The 26,736-nt window shown below is 38.8% G+C and overlaps 1 protein-coding gene across 7 annotated transcripts in view; it reads right to left on the reverse strand.

Annotated features, from left to right (window-relative positions):
* Positions 1 to 13,318: 13,318 nt before the first annotated feature.
* The window catches only part of LOC121854880 (protein kinase shaggy-like), a 51,132-nt gene continuing 37,714 nt past the window's right edge, over positions 13,319 to 26,736 (reverse strand). For 4 of the 7 annotated variants that reach the window (XM_042349684.1, XM_042349685.1, XM_042349686.1 and 1 more), the window contains 6 exons: positions 25,345 to 25,455; positions 24,839 to 25,076; positions 24,321 to 24,514; positions 23,433 to 23,492; positions 18,135 to 18,321; positions 13,319 to 17,675 (listed from right to left, as the gene is read on the reverse strand). In XM_042349684.1, coding sequence (XP_042205618.1) covers positions 17,533 to 17,675; positions 18,135 to 18,321; positions 23,433 to 23,492; positions 24,321 to 24,514; positions 24,839 to 25,076; positions 25,345 to 25,455 — 933 coding nt within the window. In that variant the 3' untranslated portion in view covers positions 13,319 to 17,532. The remainder of the gene's footprint in view (positions 17,676 to 18,134; positions 18,322 to 23,432; positions 23,493 to 24,320; positions 24,515 to 24,838; positions 25,077 to 25,344; positions 25,456 to 26,736) is intronic. The other 3 variants (XM_042349688.1, XM_042349689.1, XM_042349690.1) reach the window with 1 other exon arrangement.

Raw genomic sequence — 26,736 nt, forward strand, 5'->3', positions numbered from 1 at the left:
GGGAGACAGAGATGGGTGACACACAGGCACTGGCAGGGGAGAGACAGAGATGGTGATATACAGGCACTGGCAGGGAGAGACAGAGATAGGTGATATACAGGCAGGGAGAGACAGAGATGGGTGACACACAGGCACTGGCAGGGGAGAGACAGAGATGGTGATACAGGCACTGGCAGGGAGAGACACAGGCACTGGCAGGAGGAGACAGAGATAGGTGACACACAGGCACTGGCAGGGGAGAGACAGGATAGGTGACACACAGGCACTGGCAGGGGAGAGACAGAGATAGGTGACACACAGGCACTGGCAGGGGAGACAGAGATAGGTGAGATACAGGCAGTAAAGAGAGGAGATAGGGAGAGATACAGGCACTGATAGAGAATTCACACAAGGACAAGCACAGAGACACACTTAAGCTACACACACACACACACACACACACACACACACACACACACACACACACACACACACACACACACACACACATAGAAGGATCGACTGAGACTCTAACCTGGGACCGATTTTGACCAAGATAAACAGGTGGCAAGTGACCCGTGAAGGTTTGCAAATTTCGCAGACTTCCGACAATGATTGCGGTCCACTGAAGTGCTGACAAATACAACCACGGGAGACTGAGCTAGGTAGGAAAGTCCCAAGGGATTTGTGGTTTTAGTCTGATAACGAGGAAGAAATTGGTTAGAGAGAGAGAGATCAAGTGGGAAACACGAAGAGATATAAAGTCTATTGACAGGTGGGGCTAAAATGCCATCAAGAGACATCTTATAGTCCTCTCTGGCAACTCGTTTCATCTATCAACAACCATCCCGCCCTCCCCCTCCCTCCCTCCTTCCCCTCCTTCCCTCCCCCTCCCTCCTCCCTCCCTCCCTCCCTCTCCCTCCAACACTACCTCACACCTCCCGCCACCCTCCAACACCTTCCTTCTTCTCCTTTATGTATTGCTCTCTCTCTCTCTCTCTCTCTCTCTCTCTCTCTCTCTCTCTCTCTCTCTCTCTCTCTCTCTCTCTCTCTCTCAACAACGGAAGACTATTCTTTAATTTCTCCCAATTTTACTCCGGCCAAATAATATAACTTTCTGACTTGACTGATATTGTAGTTTTAACTCACAAGAAATATTCGTTTAGTTTGTTGTCGTTTTTTTTTAAGTGTGTGTGTGTGTGTGTGTGTGTGTGTGTTTACTGCATTCAATGGGTAGGACTTGCTTTACGCTGGTTCATTTTGTTTTAATTTCTTTCAAGTGAATGTGTGTTTTAACTTGGCTTGTGTTGAAATATTAAAACACCTCTCTCTCTCTCTCTCTCTCTCTCTCTCTCTCTCTCTCTCTCTCTCTCTCTCTCTCTCCACCCCTCTGCCCGTTTTGAGGTCTTTCTCTTCTTCCTTCTTCTTCCCTTTTTCTATATTCCTCCTCTCCTTGTTCCTGTCCCTTCTTCTCTCCGCCCTCCTCCTCCTCCTCCTCCTCCTCCTCCTTCTCCTCCTCCTCCTCCTTCTTCTTCTTCATCCACCTCGTCCTTCTTTTCCTCCTCCCTTCTTCCTGCCTCATCATCATTTCCCTCTTCCTCCTCCTCCCCCCCTTCCTCCTCTTCCTCCTCCTCCTTCTCCTCCCCCTTCCTCCTCTTCCTCCTACGTTTATCATGTCCCCACCGTGTTAGCTTATCATTACTCGGTTCATTCATGTTGTCAGTTTCTTTTCCATGACCACAAGTTCTCCCTGTCTCCTCCTTCCCTCCTGTCTCCTCCTTCCTCCCTGTCTCCTCCTTCCCTCCCTCCTACCTTTACTCTCTCCCTTCTTCCTTCACTTCCTTCTTTATGTCTCCCCTCACTTATTCCCTCCCTTTCACTTACTCACTTCTCCCCTACCTCCCCGTCCCTCATACCTCTCTCTCTCCTCCCTTCCCTCCCTTCCCTCCCTGTCTCCCTCCTTCCCTCCCTCCCTCCTTCTCTCTCTCCTTCTCTCCTTACCTTTATTCCTTTTATCTCTTTGTATCCTCCTTGTTTTATCAAATCTTCTTTCACTATCTCATCTTCTCATCTTTCGCCATTCCTTTATCAAGTTAGTTATCTCACTCTCTCTCTCTCTCTCTCCCTTTCATTCTCCTTTCTATGTTCTTCCCTTAGTTTGTTATCTTTATTTACCTGTTCCTCCCTTCGCCTTGTACATACATACATACATACATATATACATACATACATACATACAGACATACATACATACATACACACATACATACATACATACACACATACATACATACATACATACATACATACATACACAGACACATACATACACAGACACATACATACATACATACATACATACATACATACATACATACATACATAGAGTCGTTCTGTGGTCGTACGTCAGCTGGGGGTCACGTTCCAAGGCCTTAACGACCCCTGACAACAACGACGTGTTTTAATTAGAATCTCGCCAATTATAGGATGAAATTTGTCATCAGGGCGAACCAACTACGCTGCCAACTGACCATTAACAGGGCTTAGTGGCTTACCATTATCGGTTCACATGAGGATTAGACACCCCAGTTTATTATACCTGATGATTATGTACCCCAACGCTAACCTAACCTAACCTAAAGCTAACCTAACCTAACCTAACCTAACCTAATCTAACCTAACCTAACTTAATCTAACCTAACGCTGACCTAACCTAACCTAACCTAATGCTAACCTAATCTAACCTAACCTAACTTAATCTAACCTAACGCTGACCTAACCTAACCTAACCTGACCTAATGCTAACCTAATCTAACCTAACCTAACTTAATCTAACCTAACACTAACCTAATCTTTTTTGTTATTAATAGTAGTAGTAATATCTCTCTCTCTCTCTCTCTCTCTCTCTCTCTCTCTTTCTCCCCTCACTTCTACCCTTCGTCTGTTGCCTTCCCTCTCGACTTTCCCCTCTTATCTTCCCTTCTCTCTCCCTCTCTTCCCTCTTCCTTCCATTTGCCTACCGAATATCATTTTTATTCTTTATCATTTACCCTCTCTTTCTGTTCTCACTTTCTCTACCCTTGATTCATTTTATCGGTTATTTTATCTATCTCTCTCTTTCTTCATCAACTCTTTCTCTATCCCCCACTTATCTTTAATTCTCTCATACACCAACTTTATCATTTTCTCCTTCATATTGTATTCCTTTTATCCTATTCTCACCATTACGCTGTTTTTTTTTAATGCCTTTTGACATTTTTTCTTAAGTTTATTCCTTGTTTCATCTTTTTTTCCTCCAGATCTCAATTTTATATTCATTTTCTCATTCATCTTCTTCTTCATCGTCGTCTTCTTCTTCTCCTCCTTCGTAAAAAAAAAAAAATCTTTTTTTTTCCTTACCTTTCGTCTGGTTTTCCACTTTGAAGTTATAACTCAAGTGGTTGGTCGAGTCTCTGGTGCACTTAAGAGCAAGTGAACAACTGTATGTTTCTTTAATAGGTTCTCTCTCTCTCTTTTTCTTTCTTTCTTTCTCTCTCTCTGATATTTTCTTTTTTTTCATTATATTTTTTCCTCTCTCTAATCTAATCTTTTTCTTATCTCTCTCTCTCTCTCTCTCTCTCTCTCTCTCTCTCTCTCTCTCTCTCTCTCTCCATCATGACTTTCCTGGGGTCAGAGTAATTTACCCCACACTTCTTATATAATGCTTCCATAATGTCCCCTCTGATTGGTCACTTAGCTAGTCCACCCAGAGCTTAATTACACCTGGTTATTAGAGGTTAATTAGCGATGGTCATTAGGATCTAATCTCTTACGTAATTATAACAAGCAGTGTGACCAATTGAGTTAGATATCTCATTTCGTATCCTACTTTAGATAATAAAAGCCTAGAAACCGGTATTAAAAACTTAGAAACGGTATTAAAAACTTGGGAACCGGTATTAAAAACTTAGAAACCGGTATTAAAAACTTGGGAACCGGTATTAAAAACTTAGAAACCGGTATTAAAAACTTAGAAACCGGTACTGAAGACTTAGTAACCGGTATTAAAACTTAGAAACCGGTATTAAAATTTAGAAATCGGTATTAAAAATTTAAAGACGGTATTAAAAACCTAGAAACCGGTATTAAAAACTTAGAGACGGTATTAAAAACCTAGAAACCGGTATTAAAAACTTAGAGACGGTATTAAAAACCTAGAAACCGGTAAAACCAACAGGAGACAGCAAGTGTAATAGCGTCTTGGTGTTATACGGACGAGATAAGGCGCCCACACACGATTCACACGCCGCCCACACGCCCACATACCAACACACCCCCCCCCCCCCCTCTCCCCTCGTCACCTCACTCCTACACCTCTCCCACCTCCAGGCCAGCCCATCCACACGCCCTCGTAACCCCTCCACCCCACGCCCACGCCCACATCACCCCCCACGCTACACTGCCTGAAGAGGGACACCAATGAAGGAGAATAGAATTAGGGGGATGAAAAGGGAGGGAGGGAGGGAGGGAGGGAGAGAAGGAAGTCTTGGCTGAATGGAGGGAGAGAAGGGGAAGGGTGAGGGAGGGAAGGAGGGTTTTGGGCTGGCTGGAGGGATGGAAAGAAGGGAGGGAGGGAGGGAGGAGGGTCTTGGCTGGAGGGAGAAAAGGAGGGAAGAGAAAAGGAGAAAATAATCATATACTCAACATTGGTACAAACAAACACAGCTGAATTGTGATGCTTGTTTAACTACTTCAGGCGGAGGACAATACTGTACAGGATAACTAGCGAGAGATACACGAGTCTTGTACTGAGTTAGTCAGGAAAGCTCGGTTAAAGAGTGACTCAGTATTAAAGACGAAGCCAAGATGTACTAATATATTGAAAAAGCCGCATTAATCAGGACAGCTTGGTAGGGATGGTGTGTTAAAGCTTAATAATAAAATATGAAACTGTATTAAAAAACTGATTTAGTGCTTCATACAGCGTCAAATGGCCCCGAAACTAGTGAGAAAAATACTTCAAATTAAAAAAAAAATTAAATAAATAAAAACAATTACCCAGAATGTCCCATAAGCTGCGTTAGCGAGAAAAAAATGTATTCCTTTAGTTAACCCCACACCACTACAGTACTTCCTAACTGTGAAATAAACAAAACGTATCTACCAACAAGTATAATCTCTGTTTAATACCTCCGCCATATTCTAATGTTATATTTTGAACTGGTATAGCTAAAGGGCAACACCAGTTAATTAAAAGTATATTCGTTGAAAAAAAAAAATAAAAAAAATCTTCAGTTTCGAGGAATATTCACCTAACGAGCCTTCAAGAATCTGTATATACCTGTGAGGCTTTACTGTTGATTTGCATATATTCGCAGATGTTCCTTAGGGGGTATTTATACTCTCTGTGACATACCTGCATATTCCCACCTTATTATTTTCTCTCTCGGATATTCCAGGATAATCCCACTAAACTTATACGCTGTTGGAGGGAAGTGGAGAGAGGAGGTGGAGGGAGGTGGAGGGACGTAAAGGGAACAGGAGGGAAGGAGGTAAAGGGAGGTTAAAAGAAGCATGTTGCTGAAAACTATACAGTCACCCCCACACGTCTTCACCTAAGGTCTGCTGCCTCCATCACCACTGACTCACCTGTTAATCAAATTACAGGAAATTGGCTTCGTGTCAACCCGCTGTAAGTAATGCCGAGAATTTTTGCTTTCCCGCTCTACCTACAGCTGCTATTGCGTAACGTACAGCTCTTATAGCGAAATACTCATGTTTAACGTGGGAATGAAGTGCATTCAATTGCAGTTAAGATCGTATCAAGAGACAGAAAGAGAGAGATAGAGAAAGAGAGAGAGAGACAGAGAGAGAGGGAAGGCATTGATAGTTTGGAATTGTATTGTTGTTTCTGTGTTGCCTTGTGTTGCCGATACCGACCCTTGCCCCTCCCTCAACTAAATGGTGTGTGTTGCATGAATGTTGCTTGTGCTGTAGAAATGAGACTGTGTGTTGCAAGCACTACCTGAGCAAGAAAGAGAGAGAAATAAGGTAATTACTATATATTATAATTTAACAACTAATAACACCATATAACACACAACACCAAACAACACACGATAACACCATATAACACACAACACCAAACAACACACGATAACACCATATAACATAAGATAACACCATATAACACGATAACACCATATAACACACAATAACACCATATAACATACAATAACACCACATAACACACGATAACACCATTTAACATACAATAACACCACATAACACACGATAACACGATTTAACACACGATAACACCATTTAACACACGATAACACCATTTAATACACGATAACACCATTTAACACACGATAACACCATTTAACATGATAACACCATATAACACACGATAACACCACATAACACACGATAACACCACATAACACACGATAACACCATTTAACATACAATAACACCACATAACACACGATAACACCATTTAACACACGATAACACCATTTAACACACGATGACACCATTTAACACACGATAACACCATTTAACATACGATAACACCATTTAACACACGATAACACCATTTAACACACGATAACACCATTTAACACACGATAACACCATATAACACAAGATAACACCATTTAACATACGATAACACCATTTAATACACGATAACCATTTACAACACACGATAACACCACGCTTACACGATAACACCGGTAACATACGATAACGCCATTTAATACACGATAACACCATTTTAACACACGATAACACCATTTAACACACGATAACACCATTTAACACACGATGACACCATTTAACACACGATAACACCATTTAACACACGATAACACCATTGACGCACGATAACACCATTTAACACACGATAACACCGTTGCTACACGATAACACCATTTAACACGATAACACCATTTAACACACGATAACACCATATAACACACGATAACACCACATAACACACGATAACACCACATAACACACGATAACACCATTTAACACACGATAACACCATTTGACACACGATAACACCATTTAACACACGATAACACCATTTAACACACGATAACACCACATAACACACGATAACACCATTTAACATGATAACACTATATAACACACGATAACACCATTTAACACACGATAACACCACAACACACGATAACACACATAACACACGATAACACCATTTAACACACGATAACACCATTTAACACACGATAACACCACATAACACACGATAACACCATTTAACATAACACCATATAACACACGATAACACCACATAACACGATAACACCATTTAACACACGATAACACCAAATAACACACGATAACACCATTTAACACACGATAACACCACATAACACACGATAACACCATTTAACACACGATAACACCATTTAACACACGATAACACCAAATAAAACACTATAACACAATTATAATTAACGATAACACCACTTTATACCCCCCAGTCTGGATTACTATATACAGGCATGGAATTTCCTTACCTCCAGAAAAGTCCTAGAACAGTACTAGGTTTCAAAACCTTTAGGCCATTCGTAAATACTGTAGAGCATCTAAGGTAATCTACAAATCCAACAACGTATATAGTAGTCAAGTGTAACTTACTTACAAAATTCTTCATTTGTAACTACCCTGTACTCTTTTTTGTAAACTCTTAACTCAAAAATTAATTTACTAAAACGTCAAAGTTTAAATGATCTGGTCGTTTATTGAATGTGATGTTGACATTTTGTTATTTAATTTAATTTCTTTAAAGTTTTGTTGAGATTCAGCACATTTAATTTTAATCTAATGTAACTCGTTTGAACATCGTGATTTTCATTTTCTCTTTTAGTGAACTTATCAATTTGTTGTTTTTCATTTAAGTTTTACCAAGAAAATTTATTTCTTTGATCTACAGAAAATGTAAACTTTGTCTGTTAATTATAATATGCGTATTTATTGACTCCGCAAACTTTAACTATCATTGTCTGAACTTTAAGATGTCTTTAAAACAACTTTTTTATAATAAGATCATTCAAGTACTTATAACAACAAGAAATGCTCCCAACCATTATTTTACTAAAAAACAATATTAAGTTAGCAACATAAATTTACACTGCACTAACACTTACTTTTATTGCTGCAAACGCATCTTGAGATGGAGGAGAATGGGGAGCTGCTTATTTACAAAAGGCATATTCACACTAATATTTAACTGCACTTAATATCTAGTTACACTTACATTTAATTACACTGTATGCACTTAAATCAGGTTATGTCATTAAAAAGTACTCCATTTCAGCCCCAAACTCCGTACAGAAAACGTTCATGGAGCCGCAGCATCGACTGTCTCATATTTTCAATTTATCTTCAATTGGTGGTAGAGTTCTGAGCACCATTTCTTTTCTCCGAGTGGTTCTCCGTGGTGTTTCTTTACCTTTACTTGCTTTAGAGGCCATAATAATCCACGAGGGAAGCACTAATTACAGTAAAACTAAAACAGAGTACACAGTGAAACCTCTCTTAGTGCCTAGGAAAGTATATAGGAGGAACCGAGGAATATCTAATAAAGACGTTCTACTCGAAGCGTATGTCGTCTGCAATGTTTCCTTTTTTTTGTTTATTTCTGAGCGCGACATTAAAAGGCATAATTTCTGCTAAAAGAACTACACATTAATTAAATTTTTTGCTGTTCATCAAACCGAAAGATCCAGTAAAATAATTGCTATATCTTACAAATAAAATAAAAGGGTACAGACGTCCTCCCTCATACACGCCCGTTTTCTTTTATCGCAATAGAGAAAACGGATGTCACTTGAAAGAGAAAACGAATGTCACTAGAAGAGTTTAAAGGCCAAACTTAAATAACTTTGAATGAGTTTAAATGTATTAGCGTAGTATTAAAGAGATCAATCGAGTATCACTTGAATTAAATGGCTAATAATAACAATAACAATGCAGTAATAATATAGGTCATTTGCGAAGGAAACGTTATAGAAATGTCCTAGAATTGTTTGAATTATTGATTGCAAAGACAAAATTTTCGAGATTCGGTTAATAATAATAATAATAATAATAATATTAGTAATAGTAGTACAGTAGTAATTATGAATAGATTATTAAATTATCATGTAGTTAATTCAGGACGGAGTTATATTAAAGAAATCAACCTTAACGAAATAAATTTAAATAAAGAAATGCACATAATGGAACTTTAGTAAATCTTTGCAAACTTAATTTTACGATACAGATTATTATTAGCAAAAAAAATATAAGAATAAATTGATTTCAGGAATATTAGGAACCCTAGAATAGATTAGGATTAGTTAAGATTTGATTAGGTTAGATTAGATTAGGCTGACTTAAGATTTGGTTTGGTTAGATTAGATTAGGCTAAGTTAAGATTTGGTTTGGTTGTTAAGTTACTCCTATTTGACAAGTGATGTGTTTCTATTCCATTTTTTGGCACAGAAAAACAGTTATCATGCACATGCACATTTTATTAGCTAGACAACATACAACATACATTATTTATGTATTCACTTTAATTATATTTGTAATATAACAGTAGTACTAAATAGAGGTAGAATGTTAGCCTATTTGTAATGATTAATTTTACACACATATATATGGTCATCCACAGGGGGTCGCAAGGTGGTTATGTTAGGTTAGGTTAGAAAATTTAGAAATGCTCTTTTTTCCGCAGTTCTTGTTCATAATATGTGTATGATGTTAAAAGTTTTTTAAATGAATTGTTTGTTCCATAATGTTTCCACAACGGTCACTTGCGGGAAGCCGGTACTTTTGACAATTCCTCTGTGTGGGAGAATTACGATGTCATTGGCAAGAGTGACAACTGGTACCTGGGCCTGGCTGGCTGACTCAGGTGAGACCGTCAGGATGGCCACATCAGAGGAACCGTGTATACCTGGTGTTAGGTCATGATGAAGACGTGACCACTTGTCATCAAAATTTATTATGCATTGTTTTAGTTACAGCGATTAATTTAGTAAATTTTCAGTAATATTTAATTGCTTATTGTAACAACATAACTAATTGTGGGTTCTTATTTTTAAACTTTTGATAACTACAGTAGTATGATTTGGGTGACTGCACAATTTATCTAGTACAGTACAAGATGACACATAATTATAAACAATATAATATTCACATGCTCAGCGTGCACTAATGAAGGTGTTAAATAAAAAGAAAACCTTCACTGAAGATGTGATTGATCGTTTTAGAGCTGACGAGCGCGACCTGCAGTATTTATTTATCCACTGAAGTTACTCTGATAATGCTCTGAGCAAGTCACCAGCCATCCCTTATTTATCAGGATTAATGATATAAAATGAATAATTACCAATAGTTTTTAATACTTAAGGTCAATCCTGTAATAATGTTAGCAATTAATAATTTGGTGATAACACTGATAAGTGATATTGCTGATCATACAGTACATACTCAATAGTATGGTAATTTGAATATAGTGATCATACTCAATGAATAAACTGATATATCAGGTCTTGTCGTGCTTTCCTGCACCCCCCCTGAAAAAAATTCTGCATATGCCAATGGTAGGGTTAGATGCCTTCAAATTCCTCTCCCACACCTCAGAAAGAAAGCAATCACTCTGAACAGTCTTGAACTTGTAGTAGAAATTACATACACTAGCCCCCCATAATAACACAGGTATTGATAACATCCTAGCCAGGTTTATAAGGGATGCTGCTCACTGTATTGAGAACACCAGTTATATATTCTAATTCATCTTTCCATTAGTACCAATACTACACCAGATGAAAATAAGTTTGCCAGAATAACATACTATCTATAAAAACAACAACAGATCATATGTAGGTAGAGTATCCTGTGTGTTCAGTATAATCATCGTTTTATGGCCATTTGCCACGCTTGCATGGGTTAGTCCAAATTGTGACTTTAACCATAGAAAACTGATCAACCTTCTTACCTTATATCTCCAATGATAAAAGAGTAAAGACTCCAGCATTTACATAAACATGTGTGGGGCAGGAACGCTGATACTGGCGACTTACCACCTTAGGGCCAACAAGCCTTGATGCATATTATCTGATTACTGCTTAGAGGGTTGTGGTTCATGAGCACGTGTGTACGGTATGCTTGTATGTCAGTGGAGTACGACTCATTGAGGTCTAGGAATAGATGAGTAATTATGTTCAATAAACCTTGGAGTAAGATGGTTAAAGTCTTGGAGTATGATGGTTAAAGTCTTGGAGTATGATGGTTAAAGTCTTGGAATATGATGACTAAAATCTTGGAGTATGATGGTTAAAGTCTTGGAGTATGATGGTTAAAGTCTTGGAGTATGATGGTTAAAGTCTTGGAGTATGATGGTTAAAGTCTTGAAGGATGATAGTTAATGTCTTAGAATATGATGGTTTAGGAAGGATTCATAGTAATATGTGTATCAACTTTGGAAATCAAACGCACATTAAAAGAAACAAACTTATATTAAAACAATACAGTGTCAATGCCCACCAACATCCTCTTGAGAAGTGCATACAGGAGTAAAGCCACAAAGACCATACATGCGTAGATACAGAAGGAAGTCCCATGAGTGAGGTACATAACATGAGAGGACTCTGGTCATGGTTATAAAGTGACCTCCTAAGTGTGGTAATGTGGGATTAGCCGAGGTAAAATGTAATGCTTTAACACCCAATGTTTTTATCAATGGATCTTTATTTGTAAGTATTGTACTTTCATTTTCGATTGATATAGTAATATTTTTGGAAGTTTATGCTATAATTGTCGATAGCTTAAATTGTAAATGTATAAATATAAGTGTATCTAAGTGAGTTAGTATTGCTTGGGAAGGATGTGGGCACTGGGTTGCATTTTGCCATACTTCATCTCTTATTTGACTTGCTACTAATGTCATATCTCTGATTTGTAACATCACATACAATTAGTTTCAATCAACTTGGCTCCGCTTCTTAGTTCTTTGAGGGTTGTATGCCAGATAATCTACTTTGGGCTTTCAATACTTTAGTGCTGGGTTGGCCAAAAGTTGCTGATAACTGACATTTGGAGATATTTAACAAGAATAAATTTGAGTACTGTAGTATGTGTCCCTTTACGGGATAATTACTGTGGTTAGTCTGGGTATGGGAGAATTCCAGTACTCGTAAATGTTCCCCCAACTAGGCAAATATCTCTTCTAAATCATTTTTTTTATGATTACTTGTGTAATTTTCCAGATTGTTATTTTAAAACCAATAAAAAAATACACCATAGGATACTGAAGTGTTAATTTGGGAAAAAGAGATGTGTTAATATAAGAAAATGAAAAGAAAAAGTGTTTATAAAAATAATTGAGAAAATTAAGAAATATTGAATAGAATAAACTCCTAATTCTGTACTTTTGATACCTTTATACACCTTTATTACAGTATAAGTGGAATGGAAGATCAATACTGCATGCTATAGTAAAGGATTCCCTGTACAGGTTCATCTGTTTATGGCAAAGAATGATACAGTAGGTCCCTAATAATGTCAAGTGCCACCAGGCTTGTCACCAGGAGGTGGGATATTTGGTCAGGAAGGGGCAGGCATTGAGGTACATCACAAGTAGGGTGGGTGTGGAGGGTTATACTCACCATCGCAGGCTACATTGGCCTTTACTCCCCAAAGGCTTGTCTGGCACTTTCGTCATGGCTCAATACTTATTTCACGTACAGAACACAAAAAATGAGAGTCAAATGTCACTGCCTCACGGATGTTTACAGTACAACAGCAGGATACAGACTAGCAGATCACAGCAAGAGGAGACATGAAGTAAACTACAGCTTGTCCTTAGTCTGTGGGGAGTACTTAACTAGCCAATCAGTGCCATGACACTTGCCCCCAGGTGACTGTCAAACCACAAGAGAATCTGCGTATCAGACCAGATTTTTGCGTGAGTAGCCAAGTGCAAGGAAACATCTCAGAAAATTTTGGACGGCTCCCAAATCCAGTCATTGGAGACGTCTAGATAAGAGACACAGTATCTGGTTAAAGGGCACACTGTAAATTGAGAGTAATTTACAAAAACATGTTAAATCAGTTTTCTAGGCATTACAGCAAGATTTGAATGTGTTTCTAACATAAAATTATTATATCAATTTTGTTTTATATTCTCTTCCTGTAAACTGAGATAGTGTTAATGAATAACTGGGAGAGAAATATATTGTGTCAGGTTTACAACTAGAGCCACTCTCTTACAGTAAGAAGTGGCAGCCCTTTAGTAATGAATCACCTCTATAGAGGATAGTGAAATATGATCCATGTGACAGTAATACAACTGCTCTTTATTAAAACAATTATACTATAAACTTAGTACATGTACTACATGTTGTCATTTAAAAGTACATCCATTAAGAAAAACATAAGAACAAGAACAGTTGCATCTACATTAATTTAAAAGCACACTTTAAGCATTAGAGTACATTTTTACATTAGGGTAATTACAAATATTATTGGCTAAGGTGTTGTGAACTCAGGATAGGATTCCCTCATCAAAAGTGGGCCGCGACACTACTCAGCGAAGGGGCTCACGCTTTTCCACGACAGATTCCTAGATTTAGCTGACAGCTACGTGATGCCTGTGTGTGTGGATATATCAAACATTTCTGGTGCCTAAAACCCACCCCCCTATATTTCCATCACACGAGGATCCAAGGCTCATTTAACGTCCGGCCTCCGTTACTCCATTCATGAGAAATTCATCGTTAAATAAACAGAATTGGCTGATAGTTAATGTTTCTTGTAAATGTCGAGATACTTAGTATATTTAAGCTTAACATTATCTATCAGTACCAACAAACTGAAAGGATACAATTACAATAAAATCTATTAGAATCAAAGTGTTACCACTTATCCCAACCTTCGAAAACTGTTCCACAACGTAACAATAAATACACGAACAGGAGAAACTTGAGCAATGTTAATTCATACCACAAAGGATACATTCAAGACCCTCCAACTGCTGAATCGATTAAGTTTACCCGACAAATTCCGCCGTTTCTCCAAGAGTCGGGGCATCTTTCCTTGGAGGAGTGTCGCGGCCGTGTGTTCCTCGGAGAAGTGTCGCGGCCGTGTGTCACACCATTGACAGACAGTTGAGCACTCCACCTCAACTCTCGGGTCAATTGCTACGCCTATCACGTAAACAATAATAATAAACCATTAAGCCCTCTATTGTGGCAAAACTCATCTGTCAACTGGTAACAGCTCCTTATTGTAGTGCCTGGGTTGTCACGCCTGTCTGTCCTGAATTAAAAACAAGAGCTCTTAATACTCCAATTTACCATATTCAAAATCCATCTTACTGCTGTTCACCTTTTTCTGTACATGAGGTATTATATGCTAAACTTACCCTGGTATCCTCATATTTTTACAAAAGGGGAACTCGGGATCATCAACAATTTCATACTTTTATACATCCTTAGCACAACAAATTTAGACACCCAATAGATTAAAACTGCTTCATTTTCATACAGTAATCATGCCTTCTTTGACAACCCACCGCACAAACACGCACACACACCTGGTCTTGTCATGTCCCCTCCCGGCAAAAGTTTCTATCTCTATCACTACATGTTGCAGTCTATATATATATATATTACTTCTGCACAAATTGTGTTTCATTCTATTGAGTGAACAAGCCACAAATCAAGGATGACAGAGATTTTCTTGCAGCAATACCCACAAACGCCCAGCACTGCATCTTCATATACAGTATTGACTTATTCAGTGAATGTCCTTCTGATGTGGGGACTTCAATAATGGCTCACTATTTTGCACTGTCAAATGGAATATGAAACCCAATTGAAAGTCCCGTCTAAAACTCGCCAACACTGAACTTGTCCATTTTACTACAATATTGAAAGGAAAATTATTTCGTGCCCTGGATGAGTAGCAGAATATACTGTACTAGGTGATGAGATGACCAACACCACAGTTACCCACAACCTGTGTATCCAGAGCATGAGATTTTTGTCATTATGTACAATTTATGCTTATTTTCTGAAATGAGAGTAAACAATATATAAATCTCAAAATCTCATGCCCTGTATAGACAAGACTGTGAATAACGGAGATTATCGGCCTATGAATATATATATTAGCCCATCCTGCTTCACTTCACTTGCCCTAGGCCCTAAATGATCCGTGTGAGAGTCTGATGCACGACACCAATGCCTCAAGCACTCTCGGGCCCCACTTAATTCACCTCTGATCGGCCAAGACCAAAGATTTTAACACGAGTGTTCTGTCCGTGAGTTGTATTCTACCAGTTATGTAACAAACACAATAATTAAAACCCACTGTCGTGGACAATCAAAAATTGTTATTAAATGGGCCTGGGGCAATCGAGGTATTGGTGGGCTTGATGCCCTTAAAACATGGGTGTGAAGAGGTTTTCACCGAGTTATATGACTAAAAAGATGAGATTTCGTGATGAAACAAATCTGATTGAGAGAATGGACAGTCTCACTGGAGGAAGAGTAAAGCTTTCAATCAAGCTAAACTTTTGATTTGATTAAAATAAGGCTTTACTTCCTACTTTGCAATATATAGAAATGAACCTCATGAAATATTTTAAAGCTCAAACTGGTGATGCGATCTGTGTATTCAATATTTTCAGACAAGAAGGATAATACCCTTTTTGTACCTACCATAGCAGTACCAATCACAATATTATAGTTAAAAAACTATGATATCATCCATGCTAGGAGAAAAAAATAGCAACCAGGCCGTTCACTTATTTTGTCTCCCACTGCATCATATTAAATGAGAAACATGACATGAGCAAATGCTTTAAAAGAGTAATTACAAGCCCTGGACAGTAGTTCAATGAGGTTCAAGTAGTTCTTTCCAGTCGTGGATGTCGATTATGAACCTTATTGTAGTACGACCTTCTAAAGCTCCTAATCACTGATGGTATAACTAGGCTTCCATGCAAGTGTCACTGGTTGGATGGTGTTGGACAAAACCATCAGGGGGGAGGGATGGGGGATGGGAAGGGTGTAGTTTACTGAGTTAGCATTATCATCTTCCTGCTCAATCACTTATACAATAGGGTTAATTAGAAAGAAAGGAAAAAGAGGACAATCATTATGATACACTGACACCTCTCCACCAGCAATCGAACAGTACAGAGGATCACACAAGATTCATTGAACAGTAGCATCCATTCAAATACTCTGTGATGAACTACAAGGTGGCCAAGGGCCCTGGTCGTCTGCAGAGACCACTTGAAGGACTGTCTATGTATAAATTGTACTTGTGATGGCAAAGTGAAAATGAACACTATATACAGAAGAAGAATTCCAACATTAAAATGCTAGACAAGCAACAGACTGCTTGCCATTCCTATTAGTTCATCAGCCTTTTCAGAGGGACAATGCCATAAACCTCATCATGACGACTTCTGTGCAAGCGGTGCGAGCACGTCGTCCAGTCCTAGCCTATCCTGCCACGGGCTGTACAACCTCGACCATAACTGTGATGGATCACGAGAAATGATCCACACTATGATGGTTACAGATCACATAATATGGTGACGAGCCCTAACTCGCCCTATACTGGTGATGGGATAGTGTGGTGGTGTATGTGCTGTCTAGGGACCAGTGAAGCCCAGGCTGGCCTCCTTATAATAATAATAATAATAATTTTTTTTTGCAATTCCAGGGACACTGATGCTACATGGGAAGCTGGTGTCCCCGGCAGAAGAGCAGGAACAAAGTGAGCCCAGGGCGGGCAAACAGAGGTGATACTACAAGTAACATTGGCACTAACTCAGTGTGACACACCAACAACTCACAACTCATCACTAGCACTGGCTTGGGGTGAACTAGCTGCTGCAGGTGAGAAGGTAAGGGGACAGCAGGGGAGGTGGGAGGCAGCAGAATACCAAGAGGGAGCACATTGCTGTTGGTCAAACTATACACCTCGTCAGAGCATACAGACTCCCATGCAACAGTGGCCTACAAAACTTGGTGCAGACATGATGGACCTAACTATGATAGTCCAAGACAAATACAACGCATCCGAGGCTGGTTCCACTGCTGGGCGAGGGGTTGGGTGCTCGCACGACCCCGTGAGCAGTAGCTACCACACATGCAGTGGGCTGGGCACCCGAGGGCTAGCCGTCAGCACCGAGCTCCTGCCTCAAGGTCGAGGACACCTGGGCCCAGCCACACTGGCACAACAGTGTATGCAATAACAAGCAAACGGTGTGGCTGCTGGGTGCCTCAAGCCTGGGGAGTCGTTCACTAGTATTGTTCAATGTATTTACACTTTACACATCATGAGGGCCGCATGATTTACAGCCAGACTGCAGCTTGAGGTACAGCTATCCGCCCAAGAAGACAGGCCTCCGCAGCCCCTTCGGCCAGGCCTTATCCACATTGGAGCAGTCAACGGCAGGGCACAAGGGGGCAGGGAAGCAGACGGGGAGGCTGCAGGGGTGGCTGGCTGAGCCGACCACCTCCCAGCTCAGTTTTCATTAGCGGCAGCAGCTGCAGCACCCTCCGAGGAGTCTACAGCGGATGAGCCGCCGCCGCCGCTGCTGTTGGCTGGTTCCCCACGATAATGTGCAGGAATCAATTTACTGTTCAACTCAGGTTGGATCTTGATTTCTGAAACATTAATATTCCCAGTAAGGTAACTGAAAGTTTGAAGGTTAACATTGTTATTTATAAGAGAGACAAACATTTAACAATACACCCCTCCTGGCAAGAGTAACCAGTTTGTAAAAGACATACATCAAGTACAGATACTATGTCATTACACTACAGCAACATCATCAGTAAATAAACACATAAGAAGTCCAAAGTATTTGGTTAAGACCTTCATGTATGCTATTACCTTACACCAACACTTAATTTAAACTTAGCAATAAAAATAGCAAGACTTGTTGGGATAGGATCACAAACTGAGCCAACAAGTAAATAAATACTATTTGGCGGTGAATCATTGACTTAACGGACTATATAGAGAGAAAAGTTCGTTACATCAAGTGAACTAATAAGCTGTGGTGCCTAATCTTCATGTGATCCTGTAAATGGGTTAAGCAAGGTAGGCGACCGATTGATTACCTTGTTCGGTGAAGTTGTAGAGGGGCGGCAGTTCCCGGTTGTTGGGTAGTCTGGTGCTGGGGTCCCTGAGTTCGTCGAAGAACTTATGTGCACAGGCCTGAAGCGGTGTGATGCGAGCCGAGGGCGTGTACTCTAACAGCCGAGCAACAAGGTTAATAGCATCCTCGGGCGTGCGCTGACGAAACACCTTTAATGAGAAGAGAAGAGGAATACAATTAATATACACAAGATGACAATGATGTTTGAATGATATATAATGGAAAGTACAGTTGTGAATAAAATTCCCGACACTTTTAGCAATATCGGGCTGTAGCTACTTAAGGGAGGTGGGAGGAGGGGTTGTCAGGAACATAAAGAGGGGATTGAAATTTTAACACCCTTTTATTCAATTTTTTTTCATATATTTTTTAAAACTGATAAAATTACAAAATTCTAGAAAGAAGCAGTGTTTATCAGCTACAGACCAGCCACACATATATGACTCCACAAAGGAATTCAGGCAACAGCTGGACAGGAGACAAAAACTGGTTAATGAAAAGGCCACCGAAGACTTACTGATTTAGTCAAAGAGGAATCTCCAACTGAGAGAGAGAGAGAGAGTAAGTCAGAAGGAATGGATGGAAGACAGAACTAGACAATAGATAAGAAGAAAAAAAGAAAAAACAAGTGAGACAAGGGAGAACTTTGGAGATTATTTTCAATAGTATAAATTAGAGATGGCGGTAAAGTGAGGTGAACGGAGAGGAAAAAAACAGAGATTGGAAGAAGAAAGGAGTACGTGAAAAATAAAGAATAAGAAGGCACGACAGATATAAAATTGAATGACCGAGAAAAACAAGAAATGGTTGATTAAATGTACACAACTGTGAAGAACTGTGATTAAAATAAAATTAACAGAAGAGGGCGAGAGAGGTGACTGAAAAGAAAGAGTAATGCATAAAATAAAGATAATAACACAAGCAATTTAAGAGTAATGCTGGAAACAAAAGTTCTGGTTCAATGAGTAAAAATGTTTGGCTTCACCTCACTCCCCTGAGAACCTTCCCTGAGTTCTCAACTGATCAACCTTTATCTCACCTTAGTGTCAACAGATGCTAAAGCCGTTAACACTTGCTGAAATATTTAGGTCTTGCTTTCAACAAATGAAGAAGTAACATCCCTTGCTTGTAGACGTAAGGCATATGTAAAGATCAACCAACCACTGCTATGTAATAAACACGAGAGACGAGAGAGGAGAAAGAGAAAGAGAAAGAGAGAGAGAGAAAGAGAAAGAGAAAGAGAAAGAGAGAGTGTGTGCGTGCGTGTGTGTGTGTGAGTGTGTGTGTGTGTGTGTGTGTGTGTGTGTGTGAGTGTGTGAGAGAGTGTGTGTGTGTGTGTGTGTGTGTGTGTGTGTGTGTGTGTGTGTGTGTGTGTGTGTGTGGCTCTACGACATAAAGGGACTGCAGTGGCCACAAAGTGAATAATTAATGATAATACCTGTCTTAATACCGCCCAAGAACTACAGTACAGTACCAGATGAGGTTATTACTAATTCCAGACGTCTTTTGACCTATAAATGAAATACCAAAACTACGATCTTGAAAATATACAAAACGAGGCTTTGGCCTGAGGTAGCAGAAAGGTGAGGGTGCATTGCAGGTGGGTGGATTAGCTTTGCTCTTGTGCTGCCTATTCTTGTAGAAATTATCAAGGTGTTTCAAGCTGTGATCTGCTGTGTATCAATTCCTAGTAAAGTAAAGAAAAGTGCAGCAAAAGTCACCAATATGCAGGGGGTAGTACCATCTTTTCATAATCTCACACACTGTGATCATTCCCAAACCTGGGCCAAGTTTGGAAACTTTCACCTACTGTAGTAAACAAAGTCTGATCAGTTTGGTAATGTCGAGGTTAATGGCTAGCTACAGCCTTGTCACGTTGGATGGTACCATGGGGGTATTATCGTCATTCCACGACATGATTAATTGAGGCTTGTAGCTTGCAAGTTTGTTCACATTTACATTGCTCATGAATACCTCAAAGTTATCAGTGAAGATAGATAAATCAACAAACTTTTCAAGAGAGTTTTGCTTTATCCTTCTAAACTTATATAAGTTCCAGCTGAGATATCAATGATTTTTACTAGAGTTAGACATGTTTACAGGCCATCATAAATGCCCCAAAACCCAACACTAACTCGGCTCAGCACCACCACTCTACCTGGCTTAAGTTACATTTACAGATTCTATAACAATAACTGTACAAAATATACTCATAAAACACAAAACCTGGACAAAATTTCTCGGATTCACTGCTGGCAGATCACACACATAGTAAACATATTAAGGTATATATAATTAATGAGGACAGTACAGGTACCTTAAAAATATTTCACGTACTGTATGACTTGGGAGTATAATCTGGGATCTGTCTTGCTGAATACTGGAAGACATGGATAATATTTCTTTATAGGAATAGACAGATATGTTAGCATTGTGCCTCATCTGAACCAACGCCACATCCAGTTCTGTGTTTACCTTCTGCTCTTAATGATAATACATGAATGTCTCCACTAATCTGTTGAGTCTTAATTCACTATCCAACATAATACAGTATACTACAAGTTCTCTCCCATCCTTACACAACACCAACAGACACTCCTTCATACTTGTCCTATTTATATCAGTCACAATGTTTCTGCCTGTCAGCAATATACAGTACTTGTTATCTTGAGAAAAATATGCTTGGAGGCCCCAGCTCATATTTCTCCAGTCCTCTACAAATACAATATTCTGACTGCTTGTAAGAAACTTACATCAATATACTAGAAACTTAGACAATTATGCTTACTTACAATAACCAGTCTTGGACTTCACTAGTTTTTTTTCTAATTTCACTAATTTCCTTAGTTAATAATGCTAATTAAGAAAAGTTACTGCAATGTGGTAACACTATTTATCACTGTACAAAATAAGATGCCTCTTGGCAACATGCATCCTAAACTACTGTACCTAATACGATAAGTTTCACAAACCCACATTACAGTTCACAGTTCCTACATACTTCAAAGACTTCAATATCAAAGGATGAGTTACGATCAATATCCTTCTGCCAGTAAAATGACCTACATCCACTGTAACAGCAAGAAATTCATAACTAAAAACACCTATAAAAAAAGAATATAATTACACTACTCATTACTTTACAAGGATATAATTTTAGTTCTTATACAAGTTAACCAAGTTTTCTTTCCTGTGATAAACTGTATATCATACTGACTCTTGATTCCAGTAGTCACTTATTTAACTGATCCAAAAAGCTGAATATCTGTAAATATCAGTCCCATAGATGGCAAAATTTGAGAAAATAACTTATCAACTTCACCCACTGTAAGCATACGCATCTATTACCCCTCTATATTATGTGTATCAAGTTTCAGAATGTATCGTGGAAAACTATGGGAGATGATTTAACCCCGAAATAAATTTAAAGACCCGTGAACCCGAAGCAGTAAACCCCGATGTGTTATTCTGTCCATAAATACTTCGGATTCACGAGTCTGAATCTCTCTCGGGGTTCGTGGTTCAGGAGAGTCAACGGGACCTTTGTGGGTGAATATACCTACCTCCCCACTTAGCACATCATAAGAGCACAACTTTCTCCATACCTTTAACCCGCGTGTCTATCTACCTACATCATTCAGTGAAGTCTTCCCACTCGAGGCATTTAGGTTTGGTCGACCATCATCTTCCAACACACCCCTACTTGCCCATTGAGGTAAGAGGGAATGAGGAAAGGACATACTGTAGCTTACTTAGATATCAAATAGAAGTGAATAATACCATTGGACAGGCCAGTTAAAGATACAAGTTAAGACATAGAGGAAGGAGGAGGGAGACTCAACAAGACATGTTAAATAAAAAAGCAGGAAAAGTGTATTTGAATGATCACAGAAGGATTTTTCAATAATTTGGTAATATAGTATTTATCTATCGGAATACTGTAATTAATGAAAAGGGTTTGTGTTTTGTGTGGCTCCTCTTCCACATCCCCCCTTCAAGATATAAAAAGTATGAAATAAAGTAAAATCATCTCCAGTCAAAGAAATAACACTTATGACAATGGTGCTCTTATTGGGAATTAAAAATCAACCCATTGACCACTGAATCTTCTTACAATGGTACAAAAAAAAATATAAAGACAATTTACCACATACAGTGTGCCTTCATACTCCTGTAAATAAAAAACTGGGAAGGGAGGGAGACAAAAACATTGGCTACATTTTGGGGGAATATTTTCTTTGGGGGTGGAGTCGGGGGTAACTAAAGGTATGTTACTGTATTTAAAGAGCTACCGGTACTGTACTTTCCATATCAAATAAAAAATCAATAAAAATGCAGGGAACTGTAACATGAAATCTACTAAGTATGGGGAGTGTCTACAAGATGACTGGATCATATATATATATATATAAAAAAAAAGATTCATGGCAACTTTAAAATGAAACCACAACAACAACACTGATCTTCCAAAGTACTTTTGGCTGCCATGATATACTACTACCCATATACAACATACTAGTCTTGACAACAGTATGGGATATTGTGCAATGAAAGAGGTGGGGAGGTTAATGCAAATAAAATGCAAAGGAGTAGATCCATCTCCAGTGAGGCATAGTCAAATAAAATAATAAACTAATAAAGGGAAACATGGCAACAAAAACATCCGGTGCTTCATGAGAGAGTAGCTATAACCTCTCCCACCAGATGCTTGTTGTGAGATAAGTCAGTAGATGTTAGTGAGGAAAGAACCTCTTAATTAAAAGCAACTTCTGAGGTTAGGTAAAAGTCTCGCACCAATTTCACAAACACGAAAATCAACAGTGAAATAACTGAAGTTAATGAATAGTGAAACTTCTCTGTTTATAAAAAGTGTGTGTTTTTTAAACTCTTAAAAGAAACGTCTACAACATATAACAGTTGACACAAAAATAGTAATGTCGTAAAAGTGCTTCAAGTCACTGGTAAAGCATAGATCTAAAAGTTTCTCTCTAGGTTAAAACACCAACTTGTTACATCCTTATTGTTATGCTGCTGGACTATCAATCGTTATTGTGACAGGCGTAACAAATAACAACAACGAACTAAAAAAATAATAATAATAATATAATGGGACATTGACTGACAGCCTACAGTCACACACGCTGCAACTGCCACCACATTGTACTCCCCCACAAGAACTAAGGATTTTAGGTGGTAAATGAGGTGTGAAGGGGTCTAATGCATCCAGCATACCAAGCCACCACGCCCAGCACTTACTTACTCTAAGCTTCTGATGCTTTTTATCATTGTTAGGAGAATCAGCCATGCGAGCCATCAATGCCTGTAAAACAACATCACCGCCTCCAGTTAGCATTTGGCCCCATCTGCTGACTCCAACACAAAAAATTACTGCTGGGTCACTTGTTCCATTCTGATTTTGATGTGGGTCTGTCTGCCATATCATGTTTGTCTTTTACATCTGAGGAATATTATTTATCCTACACAAGTAAGCAGTGAATGAAGATTATCCAGCAACTGATAGTATGCCCAATATGCTTACTCAATGACAACATTTGAATAGTAGTTAAGTCAGAAACAATGTTAAAATCGGAGGTGCTGGTTGTAAATATTCATATGGACAACATGTGCTGGTGATTAGTCTACGGTATAGTGCTTTAGAATGCTGGATGCAAAACTATCTCTCTTTATGTAATATAAGAACATGCGCCATCATCCTCAAGAAACTTAAAAAATATTCAAGGATACCTAATAAAACTGCATTACAACTGACCTACTTGACTGGTTACACTACACTACATTATAATCCAATATTTAAATATAAAAGGTCAAGTGATTCCTGGTGCAGCTTAGTAGACCACTAATCAATACTGCTTTCATCCTTTACACTTACATCTGGATGTGTATAGATTGTTTTCATAACTACAATACTCTAACTTAGAAAATTCTTCAAACACATACAGGATTAGTTTCACACATTCTCTACTAACACAGACAAGAAAACAACACGTAAAACCAACTCTTTTTTTCAGATTAACAATTACTTTGACATTACAGCACTCAAGAACAACAACATACATGTACTCCAAACAACTACCTCACACAGATCATACAACATAACACTGTCAACTTCTCACACCAATCATCATACCTTTTGCCATGGATGAGACTTAATTTGTGGGAATTTGAACTCGGTATAGTTGGGGTTCATCTCCCTGATCTGCTCCCGGGTGGGCGTTCCAAGAACTTTAATAATTTCCACTAACTGGTCGACACCCGAGTCACCTGGGAAGATGGGTTGACCTAACAGGAGCTCCGCCAGCACGCATCCCGCACTCCATACATCTGTCGGTAATTAAACAGTCTTGACACACGGACAGATACTGATGCTGATTATAACAAATATTAACTCAAGTGAAAGAAATCATATGAACCATTAAATGACTGCTTCTTGATAACTCATCAGGTGTGCTAGAGGTAAACATTATCCTACCTGCATAACAAATCTTAAATTGATCATTGTAGCCTTTTTCAAGTTATAGAAAGGAGGATAAATTATCAAAAAATCCATACACACACAAAGTAGAAAATTTTTACACTGTTATGTGTCTTGAACAGATAAATTTCTTTAATGTTAAAATTGTCTCAACACGCCCATGATGCACTTACCAATATTGGTGGTGTAATCAGTGGCCCCAAATATGAGTTCTGGAGCCCTGTAGTAACGCGAACAGATGTAGGAAACATTGGGCTCCCCACGTACCAAGTGTTTGGCACTCCCAAAGTCACAAAGCTTGAGAACCCCAGTCTCGGGGTCCAAAAGGAGGTTCTGGGGTTTGATGTCACGATGACACACACCCAAAGAGTGAATGTAGGCAAGGCTCCGGAACAACTGATACATGTACAACTGTAAACACACGTTATTATTACTACTTTTCCCCATAATAAAAAACAACATACTCAATAAAAATTTTTTATGACGTTTACTCAATTTTCCCTCCATAATCATTTTTGAAATTTCATAAAACCATTATTAACTGTAACCAAAACTTCTACTGTACAATACTAAGATAAGGTGATGGAATGCCGTCACCAACCCAGGTATAGACAGAACAAAGCAACAGGTCAAGTTACAAAAGAAAATGACAAGGAGCACTTTAACTACTTTAACTCACCTTAATATAGCTGATTGGTATAGTCTGTTTTTGTTTGCTGTGATGCCTTGCTACTTTATATACTGTCTCTGGGATAAACTCTAACACTAGGTTCAAGAACACTTCTTCTTTCTGAAAGATAATAATAACAACATTAATTATTATTCTACGTGGTTTACTTTTTTTTTTAATGCCGACTCTTATTTCCATCTTTATCCTTCACTTAATTCTTCCCTGTTTCTACCTTTCATCTTCTACATGTGAGAATACAGACACCATAAAGATGGACATGGAAACCAGTTCCAGATTGCTGCAGCATCACAAGTAATCTGGGAAACAGGAAATTGAGAGAATGAGTGAGTGAGAGTGAAGGACCAACACAAGCAGTTGTAATTACAGCACCTTGACACAACGGATATAAGGTGGAACAACCAGTAGGGGAGAAGGGTGGTGGGAGACTAGCTTAACAATAGTCAGTGTGTGTGATGAGCTGGAACCACACTGCTTAAAACCAATAAGCGAGCAAATTTTTTGTTTGATAATATATACTTTTAAAAATTCTATGCAATGTCAATGTGAAGTGACACAAAATGAATCAGGACACAACCACACCCTGCTTCATATTTATGCAAGTGCTGGGCTCACTAAGTTAATTCTTCAGTGAGACTTCCATCTTCATTACCTCCTCCACTTTCAGGCAATATTATTCTCTGCTACATGGACAATCTCCTCAACACACACACAGCCCATAACATACACAGACTATGGCTCCCCTCCCTCCAACCTTCTACCAAACTGTTATAATCTCACCCAACAACTCAATCAACCGCTTTTATCTACTGTCTCTACACAACCTCATAAAACCTACAAAATGTCTAAAGGTAAGTTTACAAAATGTCCTCCCTTGCCTTGAATCTTCTATATTCTGCCTCAGATTAAAAAAAAAAAAAAATATCTCAGGTTTTTTCCTTTTCTTTGAACTTATTCCTGTCATTTGAATTATGTGACAATGTTCACAAATTATCTACACACGGCATTTGATAACCCTCAGAAGGTTTAGTTATAAAAACAGGATAGAATTTATAAATCAAGTTAGCCATGTCGCCACAATGAATACTCTCTCTCTCACATCTGAAAGACCTTCACTCCCCGTATCCACCACCATCATATACTGTATTCAACGTGCCTGACAATCAAACAACAATCGAACACACTCCCCAGTCTCCTCCTCCCTCACATCTATACAGTGTACACAAATATACACAAAACCATACACTTGTCACAACTAAGCATACACATATACACATACTACATACACACACACACACACACCACACACAAACTCATTCTCCTTCGTACAGCCACACCCACACAGTCCCTTGTCTCACATTCTCTTTAAAGCACCCCCACACA

Source organism: Homarus americanus, unplaced genomic scaffold (genome assembly GCF_018991925.1).
Source record: "Homarus americanus isolate GMGI-L3 unplaced genomic scaffold, GMGI_Hamer_2.0 scaffold60624, whole genome shotgun sequence".
Classification (NCBI taxonomy): Eukaryota; Metazoa; Arthropoda; class Malacostraca; order Decapoda; family Nephropidae; genus Homarus; species Homarus americanus.